This window comes from Podarcis bocagei, assembly GCF_964188305.1.
Source record: "Podarcis bocagei genome assembly, chromosome: 11".
NCBI lineage: Eukaryota > Metazoa > Chordata > Lepidosauria > Squamata > Lacertidae > Podarcis > Podarcis bocagei.
Window position 1 is genome coordinate 42,654,892 of NC_138136.1, and position 20,482 is coordinate 42,675,373.

Sequence of the window (20,482 nt, forward strand, 5' to 3'; positions counted from 1 at the left end):
TGATTCCATCTCCCAAGGAATGCTTACACAATGTCTTGGGCCAAAGCCAGCGTTTTATGATGTGTTTGTACAGTTCTTTGCATGGTGGGCTGCTGATCTGTGTCTGGCGTTCTAGACGGTGACACAATACATTGTAATAACAACGGTCAAGGTCTGGCCACTCGGCAGGTTGACTCCTGTATCCTCCATCAGCCTTGTAATTTTAAACAGTTGCCCGTGGCGAAGAACAACGGCCTCCAGGCAACGAGGCACAGGCGCTCTTGCTTTCTCCACCCTGCCACACGTTTCCCACCTGCATTTCTTTCTTGTTTCTCCCACTGTTCAGCCGGAAACACAATGCTTGGGTGGCTTCAAGAGAGGTTTGGACAAATTCATGGAGGATAAGGGCGATCAATGGCTGCTAGCCCCAACGGTGATGCTTGGTCAGAGGCAGTACAGTGGTACCTCTGGTTATGAACTTAATTTGTTCCTGAGGTCTGTTCTTAACCTGAAACCATTCTTAACCTGAGGTACCACTTTAGCTAATGGAGCCTCCTGCTGCCACCACCATGTGATTTCTGTTCTCATCCTGAGGTAAAGTTCGTAACCCGAGGTACTACTTCTGGGTTAGCGGAGTCTGTAACCTGAAGTGTTCATAACCCGAGGTGTTTGTAAGCCGAGGTACCACTATAATGCGTCTGAGTACCAGTTGCTGGAAACCACAAGAGGAAAGAGTGCTCTTGCACTCAGATCTCGTTTTTGAGGGTTTCCCGTAGGCAGCTAAGTGGTCACTGTTAGAACAGGATGCTGGACTAAATAGGTCATTGGCCTGATCTTGTTGTGTTCTTAATGTCAAGAGAGGAAAAGAATGCTCTGGGATTAGATATGTGCAGATTTTATTTTTTTTTAAAAATCAATTTCGGTTTATAATGTATATATTTTCTTACTGTTGATCTTATTCATACTTTTTTTTAATACTTATTTTAGCCTTGACCTTTATTAACTACCACATTTTTCGCCCCATAGGACGCACTGGCCCATAGGACGCACCTAGTTTTTTGGGGGAAAATAAAGGGAAAAAAATTATTCCCCCCCCCCCAGGTGCGGGGCTGGGGCGGGGGAAGCCCGAGCTTCCCCCGACCCCAGCCCCCAGAACAGGCTGCTATCCGCTAGCCGTGGGAGAGCCGCGTGACTTCGCACGGCTCTCCCACGGGTAGCGGAGCGCTGCGCGAAGCCCGAAGCTTGGGGCGTGCTGAGCTCAGCACGCCCCAAGCTTCTGGGTGCAGGCAAGCTCTCCACTAGCCATGGGAGAGCCGCGCGACTTCGCTGTGTCTCCCACGGCTAGCGGATAGGTTCCTGAAGCCTGCATTCGCCCCATAGGACGCACACACATTTCCCCTTCATTTTTGGAGGGGAAAAAGTGTGTCCGATAGGGTGAAAAATACGGTATTTAATGGGTATTTTAAATGTTTTGTAAATTCTGGAAAAAGAAATGTTTTATGACCCATCCTGTTCTTCTGAATTGTTTTTTAGCTAATTTTAATATTGTATTTTTGTATTATTTTGACCAGCCCATAGTGAAGGGTGGATAAGAAATCCAATGAATAGTAGGAATAATATTTAGTAGAGCTGGTGATAGGCAATCATACCTCTGAAAATATATTCACTAAGCAGGAAATGTACTGTGATTGTCTTGTCAAGAGTGCAGGCCCATAGCTTCAGCTCTGCGTTCAGAAGGACTGAAGTGTCTCTAGTTAAAGGAACTCGGGTATCAGGACTCAGAATGACCCAGGATCAATTACTGAATGGACAATATCAGGCTAAATGGACTTGGTCTAAGCCCACTTCACTTACGTCCATAAACATGCTTACATAGTCAGGGCTGCTAACTGAAAAACGTGTCTGAGGGTGAACTTCGACAGAATTTGACAGCTTTTACCAGACACTAACAGACCCTGCTATCTTGTTTGATCTTTTGTTTAGTTTCTAGCTCTCATCATTGCAGAGGTATATTTAAAAACACGTAGGTGATGTTTAAAAAGGCATTTCTGTTTGGGGTTTTGAGGATGTATGCCATCTGTGGCTGTATATGTTTGTTCCTTGCTCACAGCTGCTAGTCAGTTTTTCCTAACTGTATACTCCTCTTCCCCATTACTGATCTGTGTTTTATCTTGCTACTACCCTTTGCTACAATAGCAAAATCCACAATAAATGAAGCATTGAATACAGTTGGACTGGACTTCCAATTAAACATGCATGGGATTGTGGCCTCTGTATGTATCCATCTCTATCAAATGTAAAATAAGCACATTTGCTGCTATGAGGTTAAAAAATGATTAAAATGCACTATTTGACTCCATCCAAAGAGGTTTTTGTGGCAAGATCTGTTTGTGTGGTGGGTGCTTTTAACTTGTTTTGTTTTGTTTCCTGCACAGCAACTCTCTTGAGCTCCTTGTACAACTGGGGAGCTCTCTCTCTGTGTGTGTTTTAGTGTTAGAAGCAGCTTCCAATAGGTTTAATATAAAAGTACAGACTTTTTTTTTTACTTTCAATACAACTCCTCCCATCATGATTTAATTATTCTGTTAACATTTACCATTTCTTGTGGAGCTGTGTTCCTATTCTACATATTACTGGAAAATGTTCTTTTCTCAAAGTACCGTCATTGCATTGTATCCTCATAATACTTAAAATTAAGATGGAAAACAATAAGTTCTGGTCTCATTTACCGAATGGAAATAGGGATATTCAAATCATATGCTTTCATTAACTTTGGTGGTGGTGGGGATAGTTAATTTGAGAAAGGAGCTTCATATGACTAAAGTTCTGCCAAATTACGCAGTTTTGTCTTGGCTGATTCCCCCCCCCCTGCTTTGTTTTCTTTAACTGCAGGTCAGAGATCTTTCCATTGCCTATTTTCTGGTGGGTTTAACTTACCTCTATGTTGGGATATTAATCTTTGCTGCCTTTCCATCTCCACCATTATCTAAAGAATGCATAGAACAGGTAAGGAGGAACTTTATTGTATACTGACAGTATTGTAAGGTGCATAGAATGGATATTGCTGTTTTCCTTGTTCTTTTTAGTTCCCTCACTCTTTTCAGTTGATTCCAATCTCCCTAGCATAAACACTGCACACATTTGATGGCACTAAGCCAGAATTGTGGACACGGGCACACATAAAGCAACACTGGGTTTGTCTAGCTAAGGCTGCACTGATTTGGTGGGAAAACACGTTAGTGCGGAAACAGCACTGGGTTAGTTTCTTTAACTGTGAACTGATTCTGGTGATTACATCTTGGCTTAAGAAGCTGATATATGAACAAGCCTTTTCCTGGCGTGCGGTTAGTTACCAGCTTCAGAGAAGCCACAATCTTTTAAAATCTTTTTTTAGTTATTTTTTCTTTGGTTTTTAAACAACAAAAACAAACTTCAGAACAGACATTCAATATTTTACTCTGATTAGCCTGCCAAAAATCCAGATTATAGCCCACATTCTAGGCAAGCCAGGGACTTAAACCACAGTCTGAAGTTTGTTTAAGTTCCCAGTTCAGATGAAATGGGACAGCATGGCACATTAAAACCTTTGGTTTAATTGTGGCTCATGGGAAGGGGAGGCAAGAATGGGCAAAATATTCATTACGTGTCTCTGCCTGTTCAGGTGAGATATGATTGTCCAAACTGGCTCACTGTCTAGAGTGAGACAAGAGTTCCTAGCAGTAGGTCGAGTTTTATATGGGCACCTGCAGCTGCATATCCAGGAACAAATCAAATAATCATAGAATTGGTAGGTACCACAAGGGTTGTCTAGTCCAACCGCCTGCAATGCAGGAATCCAAAACAATACTGTCTCTGAAAATGAAAAAGTCAACAGAGGGAATATTAAGGGGAAGTTCAAAATAGGAGGACTATTGCTAGTCACTATGTGATTTGCCTTAGCCAAGAAAATCCCTCTTCCTTCCTCTAAACCAAGTGTAAGACCTGAAGTCTGTAGCCTGCAGAAAATAAAGGGACCAAAATTCACTTGCATGGAGTTAGCATAATCTAGCCAGACATTGTTGGACTCCAGCTCCCATCAGCCCTAGCCAGCATGGCCAGTGGCCAAGGATGATGGTACTTGTAGTCCAAAATGTTTGCATGGCAAACGGATTCAGGGTTGCGGAAGACACATCTAGCCGTATCCATAGGTATGGTTTCAAACAAATATCTGAGGTGGTCAGGAATGGTCAGTTTGCTTTGGCATGGCTGCTGTTGTGTAAGCAAGACCATAACTTTCTGGTTTGTACCACATTTACAAGAAATTTCAAAGCAGGCAATAGATAAGGATCTTGCCTCTTGTTTTGAGTTAGAACAGCCTATTCTCACTAACACCCGCCAAACAAATGGTCCAAACAAATGGTCCCCAAAATAGCTATTTATTTGAATTCCCCTGCCATCTAGAAAAAAAATAAAGCGGCAATTTTCACTTTGTTTTTATTCATATGAAGTTGCAATGCATGTATAGAGAAGATGCAAGAAGATACATTGGAATGGTTTTGTCAATGTATATATGCTGTTTCTAATTCGATCCTGATTTGTATATTGGGAGCTAAAATGGCAACACCACTACATATCTAAGTGCACTACATATGCCTCTTTAGCAGTTTAGTCATGCCAGCCACATGACCCAGAAAACTGGACAGATGCCAGCTCCTTCGGTCTGAAAAGCAAGATGAGTGCCTCACCCCATAATTGCCTTTGACTGGACTTAACCATCCAGGGGTCCTTTACTTTTTTTAAAAAAAAGTACATATGTACTGCTAGCATAGCGTATGATACACCACTAGGACATCTATGGGCCTCGGAGTATAAGAATTTGCCCCAGGTAGTAACTGGATATTATGACCTTCTTATATATGGGCTCTATATTCGCTTTTTAAATTCAGGGAACTAAACTACTGTGACTAATTGGGTTATGTTTGGGGTGTATGTGTATGTGTAGGGACGCGGGTGGCGCTGTGGGTTAAACCACAGAGCCTAGGGCTTGCCGATCAGAAGGTCGCGGTTCGAATCCCTGTGTCGGGGTGCGCTCCCGTTGTTCGGTCCCAGCTCCTGCCCACCTAGCAGTTCAAAAGCACATCAAAGTGCAAGTAGATAAATAGGTACCGCTCCGGCGGGAAGGTAAACGGCGTTTCCGTGCGCTGCTCTGGTCCGCCAGAAGCGGCTTAGTCATGCTGGCCACATGACCCGGAAGCTGTCTGCAGACAAACACCGGCTCCCTCGGCCTATAGAGCGAGATGAGCGCACAACCTCAGAGTCGGCCACGACTGGACCTAATGGTCAGGGGTACCTTTACCTTTTTATATTCACTTTTTAAATTCAGGGAACTAAACTACTGTGACTAATTGGGTTATGTTTGGGGTGTATGTGAGTTCTGTTTGAGAGAGAGGGTTTTAGCTGGGGCATAAGCATCTCCAGTACAGGAAACCTAACAAATATGGATGACGATTGTAGCATAGCCTGTACAAATTGTATACATGAGAATGACTGCTGTTGATTTAGAAAATCCGCATTTGCATAATTGTGGAAGCAAGAGAAGGTACACACCATAACTGTCATTGTTGCTATCTCATTAGCCATTTTTTTCTGTCAGAACTTTTTAGACAACTTCCCCAGTAATGACATCATGTCATTTCTGGCAAGAATATTTCTGCTGTTCCAGATGGTGACTGTGTATCCACTGCTTGGATACTTGGCACGAGTTCAGCTATTTGGACACCTCTTTGGAAATGTTTACCCGAGGTAAAGACAGCTCTCTTTGCATGCATCTGCCTTCTGCCTGACCACGATCACTGCCGTTCCTGGACACATCGCTGCTTCTCACTTGCATCCGTCCAGGCAATCATTTGGTATTGAGTAATAGTGGCTTCCTATTTTAGTATATGTGCTGCCAAAGCGAGCACGAGTAATAGTAGCTTCCTACTTGCAATCCTTCTGCAGCCCAGGATGCGGGTGGCACTGTGGGTTAAACCACAGAGCCTAGGGCTTACTGATCAGAAGGTCAGCGGTTTGAATCCCCGCAACGGGGTGAGCTCCCATTGCTTGGTTGCTTGGTCCCTGCTCCTGCCAACCTAGCAGTTTGAAAGCATGAAGTGCAAGTAGATAAATAGGTACCACTCTGGCGGGAAGGTAAACGCTGGTCTAGTTCGCCAGAAGCAGCTTAGTCATGCTGGCCACATGACCCGGAAGCTGTACACCGGTTGCCTCGGCCAGTAAAGCAAGATGCGTGCCGCAACCCCAGAGTCATCCGCAACTGGGCCTAACGGTCAGGGGTCCCTTTACCTAATAGTAGCTTCCTACTTGAAATCCTTCTGCAGCCCAGGAGCTGCATCATGTTATGCAGGAATTCAAAAGAAGTAATCTGGTACCTATTTAACATTATCAGTGGCTGCTTTTGAGTCACCTTTCAGACACTTTAAGAGTGTCAAGTGACTGGCATCTAAACCTCCCTGGTACAATAAGATGCAGTTCCCTCTTTCAGATACTGAAGCTGTTCAGTGTGGGACAGTCCTTGGTCCTACCCTACCCCGTCTGTCAAGTCTGCTTTAAAACGATGCACCCATCTTCAGACTTCATTTGCTTGCCTTCAATGTTATGTCATGCAATGGACTCCGTAGTACATTTTCCTATCTTCATCTTTGAACTCCAGCATACTTCCTGCAGGACAGTCTGCCCTGATTTTCATAGTCTTTGCAATTCAGAACCAACGTTTTCTTTTAAGTCCCAGAACTTGCAGATGTGGAAACTGCTGTTTTATAGCTCCTGGCAACAGAACTCTAGAAAAGATGTATGAAAAGCAGATAACTGCAATTTTGGAGTTAAAATACAGTTTTTTAACTACCCCTATTTGGCAATAAGTTCAGAACCCATCTTAGTTATATCTAATGAAGAATTAAGCAGTTTATCCACTGCTCAGTAACACATTACTGACAATTTAGTTTTGTTTAGAAACACATTGTTCCTGGTCTGATTCCTAAGTGGGGTCTGTCAACTGTCCAAACATTTCAGCTTTATCGGATGCCAAATATAAGCGTCTACTTCCTGATGGGGATGGGATAACTGGAGTATATTACACCCATGTTTTGGCATTTATACAGGCATTGTAATGGTCTTCAGACTCAACTTAGCCTAATGGGTATGGAGGCTTTAATGGCTTGGGCTCCTCTACGTCCTAACCTAAATGCTAAGGTCTACCTAGTGTATGCTTACAACCAGGCATCCTAAAGGTGCCCCAGTCCCCTACTGTAGCATAATAAGTAACTCATAATTAGCTACCCTTACATGGCACCCAATATCTGTTGCTCGAGGCAGTCACAGCCAATGATGTGGTGCTATGGTTGGAGTGTAGGGGCAGTATTTATCTAAATAGTTGTGCTACTGCAAGGATTAGGGCTAGTGCAATAGGATGTCCCCCTCTCCCTCTGCGCTCACTCCACACCACCTCCTAAGAACCAGAGACTACCGTTGCATTTTAAGATGGGAACAGGGAAGGGAGTCTGATTCTTTCTAAGTCTTAATACATTGCAATATTCCAAAAAAGTGAAATTAACACCTTGGGAGGAAAGGTTTTTAAAGGATATGTTTCTCATGTTCTGAATTTGCAGAGACTTAGGAAGCAACCTAGTAGATTTTATATATAAAGGTTTTTATCTTTTATTTAAATATCAAAACATTCCATTTTTAAGCACATGTCATTCTAGGTTTCCTAGAAGTTTCTGAATCAGTATTTAAACAAGTTCATTGCTTTGCTTGCATTCAGAGATTGTTCTTGTTGAGAATGTGAAAATTCTTTCTAGTTAGAAAAAAATATATCTTTCCAGTTAAAGAATTCAGAGGAGTACAATAAACCTTCCCATTTGTACCATAAGAGATCTAGTTTAATGAACATTGTTCCTAGTCATGAACCTTGAAAAGCCAAACATTTATTTAATCTAAGAAAAAATGCTCCAGATCTGCTTGTGTAGATGCATTTAGTGTAATGCTTTCCACTCTTCCGAAGATTCTTCCTCTGGTACTCATTAGTCTGCTTGCTCAGCTCAAATCATTTCCTGGATCGAAAGCACTGCTTTTCATGTGGGAGTTCTGTTCTAGAGTCTTTGGGTTTGGAGTAGTTGCGGGGATTGTTTTCATGTTTTGCTTTTTTTATATTAAAAAAAACCTGCGTTCAAAAAAACAAAACAAAAAACCCACCACCGAACCCTTGGGGTGCTGCATACTCCACAAGCTACATTGTTTTCAGAAGAATTGCCAAATCATACATACCCTATTTGGGAATGAGCTGGCAAGTCCAAGCATTCAAGAGAACTTTTTAGGATCTGGCACTCGGTGGCTTCAGTAGATGTCAGGCTTGTTGCGGGTAAAATTAATTGCCTTTAGCATATGAGTCATAGAAATGGAAAGACTTTCACAAGCTTACTGAAGCGAGTAAAGAATGTTGTTCTTGCAGCAACACACAATGTAGATGACTTGATTTTCCTCTTCTCTTGCAGTTTCCTACACGTGCTGGTTTTGAATATAGCCATGGTAGGAGTTGGAGTCGCGATGGCTGTGTTTTACCCAAACATAGGAGGAATCATAAGGTACTCCTGTATTTTGCGTTTGGTCATTATGCCATGCAAATGGCTTCCTGAAGGCAGGTACAGACTGCTGTTCAAAGTGCAGATTGTAAGTTTGTAATAGCAGCAGGCAAAGTCAGCATTTGTTCAGGGAAGCCTAAGAAAACAAAGAATCATCATGTCCTGTCGACAAATGCAGTAGAACGAGAAGACAGAATTTTTAAGTACTAGAGTAAACTGTACAATTTCAGTCCATTGGGGGCTGGGGGTGCCACTTTTAATGCTCCCTATCATGAAATAAATAGTGTATTAGAGAGTCGGGGAGGGATGAAGCTTCTGTCCTTGCCAACTCCCAGTTGTGCTAATTTTCTACTTGCAAGGAGCTTTCCACATGCAGTAATTTTCAAAAGCCTGATTCGGCTGCCTGCAGTCGGACATGGTACAGAGTCCAGGAGTCAGCAAACTTTTTCAGCAGGGAGCCGGTCCACTGTCCCTCAGACCTTGTGGGGACTGATTTTGGAAAAAAAATTTAAAAATGAACGAATTCCTATGCCCCACCAATAACCAAGAGATGCATTTTAAATAAAAGCACACATTCTACTCATGTAAAAACACGCTGATTCCCGGACAGTCCACGGGCCGGATTTAAAAGGCAATTGGGCAGGATCCGGCCCCTGGGCCTTAGTTTGCCTACCCATGATACAGACCATTCTGTCACCTCAGAACTCTATTTTCTCATTCCTCCCTAATTCAGCTGCATGCATAGACGAAGCATCACATTGCAACCATCACTTAGAAGAGATTCACCGTGAAGCCCATAAAGACAACCATACTAGCTGGAGCCGGGCAACTCTTTTGCCCTGGTATAGTTTGGTCAGCTGCATCATCCTCCCAAGTGGCCAGGTGGCTTTTGCCACACATCTGCTTCTGCTGTATAGTAAAATATATGGTAGGATGTGTGATAAAATGGTAATCTGCATGTTACTGGGGCGGCCCATTGGCACACTAGCATCAAAAGGTGAGCAGGTGAGGAGAGTCTCCCAAAAACTAGTACAGTATGCCTGCAATATATGTGAGGGGTTGTGTTCCGGGGATGGTGCCTAAACTGAATGCACACAAATTACATGCGCACATATTGCGGGCTTCCTGTTCTTCGTAGCTTATTTCCTTGGATCTTGGCCAAGCCCTTACAGAATCACTATTGAATAAAATGGAGTTCACACGAGTAGAGTTACAGTTCAAAACCAGCGGCCTTTTTCACATTTTTCCAATTGCATAAGGCAGGGGTGGGGAACTGCAGGCCTTGAAGCTAAATGCAACCCCCTAGGCCAGTGGTGGAGCAAGCAGATCGGGTGCCTGAGGCAGGGCTGGCCGGGATAGGACTCTCTGCGGGGCCTCTGAGGAGTCTGCCTGCCTCCTCCCACTCAGCCGCCCTACAGCTGAGGGGGAGGCAGCGGGTGGACTGTTTGGGGCAGCGCAGAGCCTGCGGACGCCCAAGCCACCATGTATTCCCAGAAGAGCCGCGTGGCTTGAGTGTGCTGCAGGCCCTGCGGTGAGTGCTGCCCGGCATTTTGTCACACACACACACCCCCTCAGTGGTGACACCCGGGGCGTCCCACCCCCACCACACACACCTTCCTCCGCTCCATTTGTAGGCCTCTCTGTCTGCCCTCAGCTCTCCCCAGACCACACCCCTCACTGACCCTACTCAGCACTCCCTCCCTGAGTGTTTTTGCCTGGCTGGAATGTGTCCCTTAACTCTGATAATGCCTCTTCCTAGTTACAATGGACTGTGTCGAAACTAGCCTACCGTACAAAGGTACAATTTTACTTTAATTGTCCCACCCATTTTTGGCTCTGGCTCGGCCCACCACTGGCATCTGGCCCTCAGATGATTTCACAGGGGTGAATGTGGCCCTCTGTCTGAAAAACGTTCCTCACCCCTGCTGCAAGGAAAGAGAGGGGCAGCTGAGAAGAGGAAACTGAAAGGATTTTGCTATATTGTTCTGCCCATAGCAGCCATTTAATATTTAGCCATACTTCAACTGCTTCTCCTCTCATTGTGGACTGAGGGCTGGGTTTTTTCCCCTACAATAAAATTTCTAAGGCAGAAATCCTATGCCCACTTACATGGGAATAAACCCCCGTGAACTGAGGGGAATTTACTTCTGAACAGACATCTAAAAGGTTGCACTGTAAAAAGGTTAAGATCAAACTTTGGGTTTTCCCCCCCTCCTCAGGTATTCTGGAGCAGCTTGCGGCTTGGCCTTTGTATTTGTGTATCCATCGCTCATCTACATGATCTCTTTGCATCGGGAAAATCGGCTGACGTGGTTGGCTATAGTTGTCCATAGTACGATAATCCTTCTGGGAGTGGCTAACTTAATTGCACAGTTCCTAATGTGAACATAAATCTTAAGGTCAGTTTCTTTTTCAAGAGAAGATTCAATAGGTTACCTTGATCAACAGCATTGTAAAAGCTGTGGACTGCCTATCAGTGGGGGCCGAATTCTTCCAAAGAAAAGCTGTACTTTAAAACAAAACGTCTCTTCAAGAAATGGATGGTATACATTGGAACACATAGTACAGCGTGGCAAACTGAACAGCCCCAGTGAATTTCTGATGAAACATCAAGTAGAAGTGCAATTGGGATTAATTAAGCTTAAGTTCTTAGGTAAATGCATATATTTTTTTTCAAAGGGAAAAAGGCACATGATAAACTTTATATATAGAAACGGTTGGTTGACTTTTCTTGCAGCATAATAGAATTAAGGGACTCTGCTGATCTTAAAAATTATATATCATATTTCACACAGTGGTGACATCAGTATTATATGTCGAAACAAGTGGTTTGAAATCCTTTGCAAGTGAAATGTAGCACAGATCAAATTGAAGAACATAACTTTTTAAAAAGCTGTAACTGTTGCCTTTTAGAAAATGTAATGTACATGGTTCTTGAAAATGGACTGTTGCTGTACTATACCTGGATATGCATAAGAATTCTTTTTTTGATGTTTCAAGGCAAGTAGAAATATGTTTTACCTTTCCAACCTGGAAGGGATTATTTGTAAACCTCTCTAGTGTTTGTGATTAGTACTTGAAGGCCGTTTCTAGGAAAGTTGACCTTTCTGAGCCAAAATCTGGGAGGGGGTGGTAAGATTGGCATGCATGCATGCACAAAGATTGGTCACAATGCTCTTCATACATTTCCAGCCACAGTTCAGAGAACTAGTTTGACTTTTTAAAAACCTGTGCAATCCAATAGTTACCATACACTGAATCAAGAGATCTGCTGGCAGAATGGCCACTTGCACCCCCAGTTTGCTCAACCCAGTAGGGGAGGAAGTAAATACAGAAGAAGAATCTATATGAAAACAATTGAAAGTGGCATACACAGTTGTACCAATCCCAGAAGCCTAACTGCAGCCTACACCACCACTTGCATGCTGCCTATACTCAGAGGCTGCCAAAGAACCTGCAGTGATCAGGGTGGATGTCATCAGCCTGCCTCTCAGCATCACAGCACTCAACACCAGAAGGCACCTACTCCAGTAGCCCTAGTGACTCATTGCCTAAGGCACGGGTTTGGGAAGCAGGAGATGGGAGTTTGAGCCTCAACAGGAGCTGACATTCCCCTGTTCACCTCTTGCACACCTGGGGTGGGGTGGGGAGAACCAAAGCAAATGTCAGGGGCAAAAGAGAGGGAGCTGTTGTGTAAGGAGCTGGGCACTCCGCTCACCCTTCTAATAGTGGCTAACGGGGAGGGAGCCCCATACAGCTGCTGCACAGTCCAGCTACTGGATTCCTCTGCCGAAGTGCCCTGAAAAGCTTATGCACCTTGTCCTGCTGTCCAGGGCAGCAGATGATCAGCCCAGGGAGCTCACAGAGAGGTGGGCAGGCTCCTAGGAGCCAGAGCGAAGAGGCACAATTTTTGTACCTCCTGGACCTGCACCACCGGCGGGGGCCAATCTAACCAACCCCTGCCTGGGGACAACCCTATTCTAGGAAGGGGGGAAAGGCCTAGCCTACCGTATCTCAACCAATCACCAAGAGTGTTGCATGAGCCAATAGCCTGCTCCTAGATGGACCAACCAGCCTTTCTAGCCCACCCTCAGCAAGCCATGTGACTAATCCACTCTCAACACATGATGGCTGAATAGGAAAGCCATGCCAGGTAACATCCCAGCAGGACTCTTCCTCTTCATACAAAGTTTGGGGAATGAAAGAGTCTCTAGCCCGATAGCCCATCAAATTCCCTGCCCCCTGCAAGTCCTAGCCTGGGACCAGCTGATACCAGGGTAAATTGCTTCCTAAACAGTCTCTCTCCCCCTCTATCTGTATGAGGCTCTTTTATATTGACTATTGATAGACAGTGAAAGGGGAGGGGTAGTTGTGCCTGGCAACCAACTGGAAAGGACCTTGTACTTTTCTCTCTGTTCCTCTACTGTGGGGCAGAATGGCTGGCAGCCGACACACAACCTTCACTGCCAAGAAGAGACACTGATGAAGGCCACTAACGACAGATAGCTTTAGGAAGGGATACAAATTAATGGAGAGAGAGAGAGAGTGTGAGTGAGTGTGGCTCTTTGTCATGGTGACTACATGCAACTTTCAGGTTCAGAGGAAGTATGCTTCCAAATTAACTGCTGGAGGGTAGGAGCAGGAGAGAACTGTTGTACTCATGTTCTGCTCATGGGGTTCCAAGAGGCCCCTGATGTGGCCACATTGGAGAACAGAATGCTGATGATCTTTTGGTTCTGATCCAACAGGACTCCGTTTATGATTATCTTATACTCTTAACAGTAGCAAGGTATGCTCAAAGTAACAAGAGTTGGCTGCAGTTATACTTCATATCTAGATTCCTCTTTCACAAAATCCATTATTTAAAGGACTCAGCTAGTGGAGGCCTTGTTAGTTTCAATAGACTCTACACCAGTGTGACGTTTTCAGGGTCCACATGCCTGTCTTCTAGAGTAAATGTCAATGTGATTATTTTTTTCATAAGATCCAGACTTTTTAAAGTGTGCTTATGTTGGACACTTGTTGTGACATGATAGCATTGATGCACATCCTGGAAAAGTTCCAAGATTTCCTAGATCAGGAAATTCCCTAAAGTTGGGAAACTGCTTTTGTCATCTCACTATCCTCTATCTATGCACTCTATTTAAACGTAATAGAACTCACATATACGTAGGTGGAAACTAGGGACAGAAGGTGTGTGAACAAGTGCCAGGTGTTTTTTTTTGCTGGCACAATCTGCTGTGCTGCACTCAGGAGGCAGTTGCTGCAACCTGGGACCTTTTCCTCTAGTCCTCAAGGAGGCCTTCAATAGAAACAGGGAGCAAATTAGCCAGATTATTGCATAGCCTTGTATGCACTAATCCATGATTCTTAGGCATTGCCAACAGATGGAGACAAACTCCCTAGTGCAGGCATCCCCAAACTCTGCCCTCTCAGCTGTTTTGGGACTACAATTCCCATCATCTCTGACCACTGGTCCTGTTAGCTAGGGGTGATGGGAGTTGTAGTCCCAAAACAGCTGGAGGGCCAAGTTTGGGGATGCCTGCCCTAGTGCCACTGCCATTTGGTTCCTTGGTTTGGCATTGGTGTCTCTTCAAAGAAATGACATGAAACAAGAATATGAGAAACTGTAAAGAAACAGACAATAAAATAAACTGGTGCTATTTTAATGGTTTAAAAGTGTACTTTTATCTTGCGTGCAGAATACAGTTTTGATTTTTGTCATGTAGAATGGAAGATGGATAACTTGCACCCCTGTTGTTACATGTGCCAGCAAAAGATAAGAATACCTGGGTGGTCATGTGTACTTTGCCATTGTTGGAACACATTTTACGCACGTGCGTTTTGAGAAGTTTGGTTTGTTAAGCTACAAAAATTAATAATGAGGTTCTGTCTCTTGAGAACTGTACTGAAGTCTCAGCACAGCTGGGACAAACCATAGTTAAAGGTTATCAGATTTTGGAGGATGCTCTTTCCATTTAAGTGAACGGCTGCGGAGTCATTTTAGTGGGAGGGGAAAATGCCCTCAAACTTTGCCTATGCCTCCCACCCAAAGCTCTAATACTTGCCCTATTATACAGTATTTTTTGCTCTATAGGACGCACCCGACCATAGGATGCACCCAGTTTTAGAGGGAAAGAACAAGGGGGAAAATTCTCCCTCTCTGCGCAGCGCCCCTTCAGCGAAGCTGCAGGAGAAATGGAGCCCCTTCCATTTATCTTACCACTTCGCTGAAGGGGCACTGCGCAGAGAGGGAAAGCTGCGCAGCGCCTCTCCAGTGAAGCGAAAGCAGCGCGAAGCCTCCAGAGCGCGGCAGGAGCGCTCCCGCTGCGCTTCGGAGGCTTCGTGTTTCTTTTGCTGAAGCCATGGAGCCTGCATTCGCTCCATAAGACGCACACACATTTCCCCTTAATTTTTGGAGGGGAAAAAAGTGTGTCTTATAGAGCGAAAAATGTCTTATAGAGCAAAAAATATGGTAATTCCCTGAAAGGGGCATTTATTTACAGACTGTCCCCGGACCTGGTCTGAAGGCGGTTTCCCTAGGAACGCATTAATTGATTTTCAATGCATTCCTATGGGAAACCGTGCATCGCAAGACGAAAAACTCGCAAGACGAAGAGACTTGCGGAACGAATTAATTTCGTCTTGCGAGGCACCACTGTAAATCAAAAGTTCATAAAGAGAAAAAAGTTAAAAAAACAACCTAGGTTTATTATATCGCAAACAAATACAATTCCATATATGTTTGTCTAGTATATGGGTATATAAGTGTTATTATCATCCCAATACATATATGGTTATTTATAACCTACTTTTTCCCAAATAATCACATTCCAAATACAGTCATACCTTGGAAGTCGAACAAAATGAAATCCATTCTGGAAATCTGTTCGACCTCCAAAACGTTCGAAAACCAAAGCGCAGCTTCTGGCCGCAGTAGCCCCATTGGACATTTGGCATCCAAAAGAACGTTAAAAAACCAGAACACTTCTGGGTTTTGATCGTTCGGGAGCCAATTTGTTCGGGAGCCAAGACATTTGAGATCCGAGGTACGACTGTATCATCATACTTCTCAACTGTTGAGTCTATGACTGGAAGCAATCTGTTCATAAGTTGCAAGTGTTGTCATATCTTCAATCCATTGACTGAAGAGGGCCATAGATTATCTTTCCAATGCATTAATATCAGTCTTTTAGCTGCAGTAAAGGCACGCCGGATCCATTTACGTTGTACCGTTGTCAGATCCTATGTAGTAGGTACATAAGAGAGAGATGTGAAGTGGGAGGAGCAGAGACAGCTGCACCAGCGGAGTCTCATATTGCTTGAGAAGGACGCGGGAGATGAGAAGGCATAGGCAGCTGTGGGAAGCTGGGAACCTTCAGTTCCAACTGTCATAGGAGCAAGACCTATGCTGCTTAGGCATGGCACTACTGAGCAGCCTTGTTTGTTCTAATAAAGAGTTCACTTGCTCCGTGTGATTTATTGCTGACCTGCTGCTGGCACCAATATTGCAGGATCAGGACTGTGTCTGAGAGAATGTGAGCGATGCCAGCCTTGCAAAGCAGCTGCATGTTATATTCCTTTTTTCTGGGGAGAGAGGTGAGTTATCATAGTATATGACAACTTTTAGTTTAAAAGTTCCTTGATGGATGATGGCTTATCTGTTAATCAGCATTGTTAGTTTCCTTAGCCTTACTCCAGCCTTCACCGAAGCCCATAACATTTCCTTGGGCAACTCCAGTGGATCGTGTCCCAGCTTGTCTTCTAGCAACATGTCACATGAGTTATTTAGTTGAGGGTTTTTTCCTCCTGAGAACCAAATTACTGCCTTATTTTTAAAAATAAGCCTACAGAAAATGAAGTAGAGCTTGCACTGAAAAAAAAGAAAATATATTGAAAATCATATGCATACAGGGCAACTGAGTGCTCCCATCAGATGCAAATGCCTGCTAACTAATGCAGGTTACTTTGGCCTTATGAAAACAAACAGAACAAGAATGGACCCAGAGCTGATGTGACATTTTCATTGTAAGTGGGGTTTGGCATAATTAAGAAAATGGTGGTGATTAGAAGCTTTCTTGGCAGAAAGCTCCTGCTTCTTGCCATGTCAGAAGCCTTCAAAGTGCTAATAGTTAAACAGAAAATGTCTGTAGTGAGGTATTTATATCTGCATGTTATTTCTTATTTATATCTGAATGTTACTTCTTGGCTATGCACAGGGAAAAAAAGCATACACATCATGCACACAATGGCCTAATTCAGTAAAAAAAAAATGTGTAACAGATTGCTCAGTTTGCTCAAGAAAAGCTTTGAGACAGCTGCTGCAATGAAGAGGTTTAAATAACACTGCTGTCTGTTTTTTAATTTGACAGGCCCTGAAGGGGTGCATAAACAAACCTGTCCCTTTATTTTTGCAGTTTCCTCCAGATACCCATGGAAAGTCTACAGCCAGTGGTATCTCCCTCGGCAACAAATCTCCATGTCTGAGAGAGTATAGTACAACAGGGAATTTTTTGAACAGGTAGTGACACAGGGTTGGTTTGGGGAATCAGTTGATTCTTTAAACCTGGAAGCACCTGGATTTTGGTGTTCGTAGCACCTTGGCTTAAACTGCCTATAGTTCCCTCCTCAGCCCACTAGTCCCAAAGAGATGGAGCCAGTGCCTGACTCAACAGTGCTCTCATTTTTGAACGCCATGACCCGCAACACATGCATAACTGGATCAAGGTGACCAGGTTTAGATAATTAACTTAAAACCTATCACAAGGTCTTCAAATGTGTATGTTTCAGAGCTGATTGTTCTAGGATAGAAAACAGTTTATACTTGATAAAGCAGTGTGCATTTGCATTCTCCCTATATCAAAGGGGTAAATGAGAGACAATGTGGCCACTCATTGGAGAATGATGGTCAGTCTCTTCCCCCGGCCTCCTAGAAATACCAGCTGCTGGTGCAGGACTTACTGTACTTATGCACACCTTAGCAGCCTGACTTGCATACAGTTCTCTTGAGTATAGAATAATTAAGCAAGTTTTGGGGATGGTGCACATAGCTGTTTGTGAGTTATGGGCAGGGAGACCAAATCCCAATGCATTCATAAAGCTCACTGTGTAATATTGGGCCAGTCACACACCACCTCAGCCTAACCTACCTCATAGGCTTGTTGTGAAGATAAAGTAGGCAAGAGCTATGCACACCATCTTGAGTTCCTTGAAGGACAGGTAGAACGTACATGTAAAAATGTATTTTAAAAAATCACAGGGAGCAGCAGACCAGGCAAAGCAGCATCCTTGCAGTTTCACATAAGCCTTGTGCCAGCAGCCCAATACAATAAGACACATTCTGTCATTTTATATTGTTGAAGCAGGGAGAAGAGCTGCCAATACAGGTTTTCTGTACCTCCATTTCTGAGTGGGATATACTGGCCGACAGGTGAGAGCTTTGGATTTCAGCAACAGTAAACTTCAGGTTTTGCAACCATTCTTTAAAAAATGATTTTAAACTCTTAAAAGCAATGTCCAGGTTAAGTGCCTTCTTGACCATAACTCTTGGCCACCGTATGCTCTTCAACAACAGGCTCAAACCATGTATCCATCCACTTTGCAACAGATGATAATGATGGATTTCACAGAGTTAAAAGCAGACAGCTGTTGCGAAACGCATTTATAACTAATTTATTGCAGTCGCAACGATGTGGACAAATTTAAAATGTTTCAAGCCATGGGACTGAAAGCAATACATGTGATTCAGCTATGGTTTTGGTTTGGAACAAGAGATGGGATTTAATCCTTTATTGTCTGTGTGTCTCGTCCCCGTCCCCCCCGCCAATCCTCTTGCCAAATCTTATTTTGCCTGATCAAAATATCCAGAATAGGGTGTATTTTGAAGCTGTAGTATCTGATATACAAAACAACCATGATATTTGGTGAAACTCTGAACTTGCTTTGCCAACCAGGTGCTCTCCAGATGTTGACATGGCCATACTGACTAGGGCTGATAGGAGTGGTGTAATCTAAAACATCTGGAGGTCACCAGTTTGGTGAAGGGTAAAGTTCTATGATCAAGGATATCTTAGTAAAATAAGGGACATGTGCCTAACGTGCAAGTTATTCCCTGGACTGCTATGTCCTTTTATGATTTGTTAAAAAAAACAATTTACAGCTTTTGGGAAGAACAAGTAGTTCCAGCAATTAATGAACCCTCTGCCTGTTTTTTATTAACACAATGGGCTGCAAACTAGGTGACTAGTGGAAGATTTTTCATAATATTAATAATAAAAATAAATACCAGCCTTGTAAAGCCCAGAGCGAAGGAGGAGGAAATGGATCCAAACATAGTTGGAAATCCAAGGAAAGGAAAAATGCCATCAATAATACACCCTTAAAAGAAGACCACCTCTGCTTCTGTCCTAAGGCTAAGTGGCCCCGCATGTTAGTGACTTTATTCCTCCTTTTTACAGGCATATCAGCCTCTCTAGAGAGGCAGTCAGTTTGCTGCTATTCCCATTTACAGCATACAAAAGATACTCCTCTCTCATGGCCAGAGCTGAAATAAGGGCATCCAGGAGCAGTTTTGTACTCTCACTGGCTTACACCCCCCCCCCATCTTCTAGTTGTATGACGGGGGGAGTAAGGATTGCCATTTAACCAAAGAAAGACCCTGGAGCTTGGACAGGTTTTGTTTAGGCCAATTTTCAGAAATGTAAGGCTGACTTCTCATTTACCAGTCATTTTATTTTCTTAAAGCTGTATATACTGTAGAGATTGTAGCTTCTGAACTGGACTTTACACCCGAACCCACCTGAAACTGCTAGGCTCTGCTTCCTGGCCCTGACCTGGTGTTAGGTTGACTGATGTCATCTGCTAGCAGTCCCAGGACTAGTGATGGTGATACAGGCTTAGTTCATGGGGAAGCAGTTTGCACAATCAAATCGGATGCATAAAAGCATTTGGGCTCTGATTTTTTTCTTTTAATTCTTGGCATAAGTTAATCCATATGCAAATATCCCCTTGACGGCCAGCTGGCTAATTGTTAAGATGCTTTTGTTTTGTTTTGCTACTATCTGTTTTGTGTTTCCGTTAGGACAATCCCTTAATACTAGTCAATGAGCAATTTAAAATGTGTAATGGCCTTAAATTAATTGGCATAAGCCCATGATCAACACCCACCCTGAAGAAGGAGATACCACAAGCTGATTAATTTACTCTGTAAATTGGCTCAAAAGCAACTAGATCTCCTTCTTCCTAGTTTTTATTCTCGATGTTTCATCTCTTCCCCCACCTTCCAGTCAGCATCAAATGTCACACACTGTTCCTAGTTTCCCTTCTATAAGCTGCAACCATTTACAGAAAAGCAAGGGAGAAAATAAGTGATTTTTTAAATATACTATATATGTTGCTTCTGTCGACCAAAGATGCAACATCTGAAGCCAGCATGAAGTGCTGTAAGCCTTGGAAGCAGTGTTGGGAGGCCAAGGACCATGTGGACATGGAACCGTTTCTTTCTCCAAGAGCCACAGATGTGGAGCCTGCTAGACAGATGGGAGAGGGATGTGTTGTTGAACATTTATCTACTCACACAAAAGTCCCAAGGCAACACAGGCACTTGGGATCATAATGAGGATTTGGAAAAAATGTTGGAATACTTGGATTGCATGAAGGGGGGGGGGAATAGTTTGACAGTTAGCGACATACACAATCCAGCATTAGTTCCAAGAGAGAGAAAATTGGCTTTGCAAGGAGTCGGTCCCACCGAGCCAAGATCCTTCCTGCATCCACAACTGCTGCTGCTCTAGCCAGACTATATATAAAGGCTTAAAATCCCTAGTTTGAGTTTTTAGGAAACTTCTTCAGATGTAATCATCAGCAACCATCATTCTTTATGGCTTTGT

At 43.5% G+C, this 20,482-nt stretch overlaps 1 protein-coding gene and 2 long non-coding RNA genes across 4 annotated transcripts in view; all 3 read left to right on the top strand.

Annotated features, from left to right (window-relative positions):
- The window catches only part of LOC308597465, a 50,537-nt gene extending 36,274 nt beyond the window's left edge, over nt 1–14,263 (top strand). The window contains exon 2 of the long non-coding RNA XR_014013012.1: nt 14,102–14,263. This is a non-coding gene — a long non-coding RNA (uncharacterized lncRNA). The remainder of the gene's footprint in view (nt 1–14,101) is intronic.
- SLC38A9 (solute carrier family 38 member 9) overlaps nt 1–14,263 on the top strand; it is a 45,410-nt gene extending 31,147 nt beyond the window's left edge. The window contains exons 12-15 of one of the 2 annotated variants that reach the window (XM_081212949.1): nt 2,872–2,985; nt 5,612–5,760; nt 8,508–8,597; nt 10,814–14,263. In XM_081212949.1, the coding sequence (XP_081069075.1) occupies nt 2,872–2,985; nt 5,612–5,760; nt 8,508–8,597; nt 10,814–10,979 (519 nt within the window). In that variant the 3' untranslated portion in view covers nt 10,980–14,263. The remainder of the gene's footprint in view (nt 1–2,871; nt 2,986–5,611; nt 5,761–8,507; nt 8,598–10,813) is intronic. The other variant, XM_081212950.1, reaches the window with a different exon arrangement.
- Nucleotides 14,264–15,299: 1,036 nt separating this feature from the next.
- On the top strand, nt 15,300–19,184 carry LOC308597427. Its single transcript, XR_014012972.1, has 3 exons — nt 15,300–17,085; nt 17,964–18,024; nt 18,883–19,184. It is a non-coding gene; the product is annotated as an uncharacterized lncRNA (long non-coding RNA).
- Nucleotides 19,185–20,482: the final 1,298 nt, after the last annotated feature.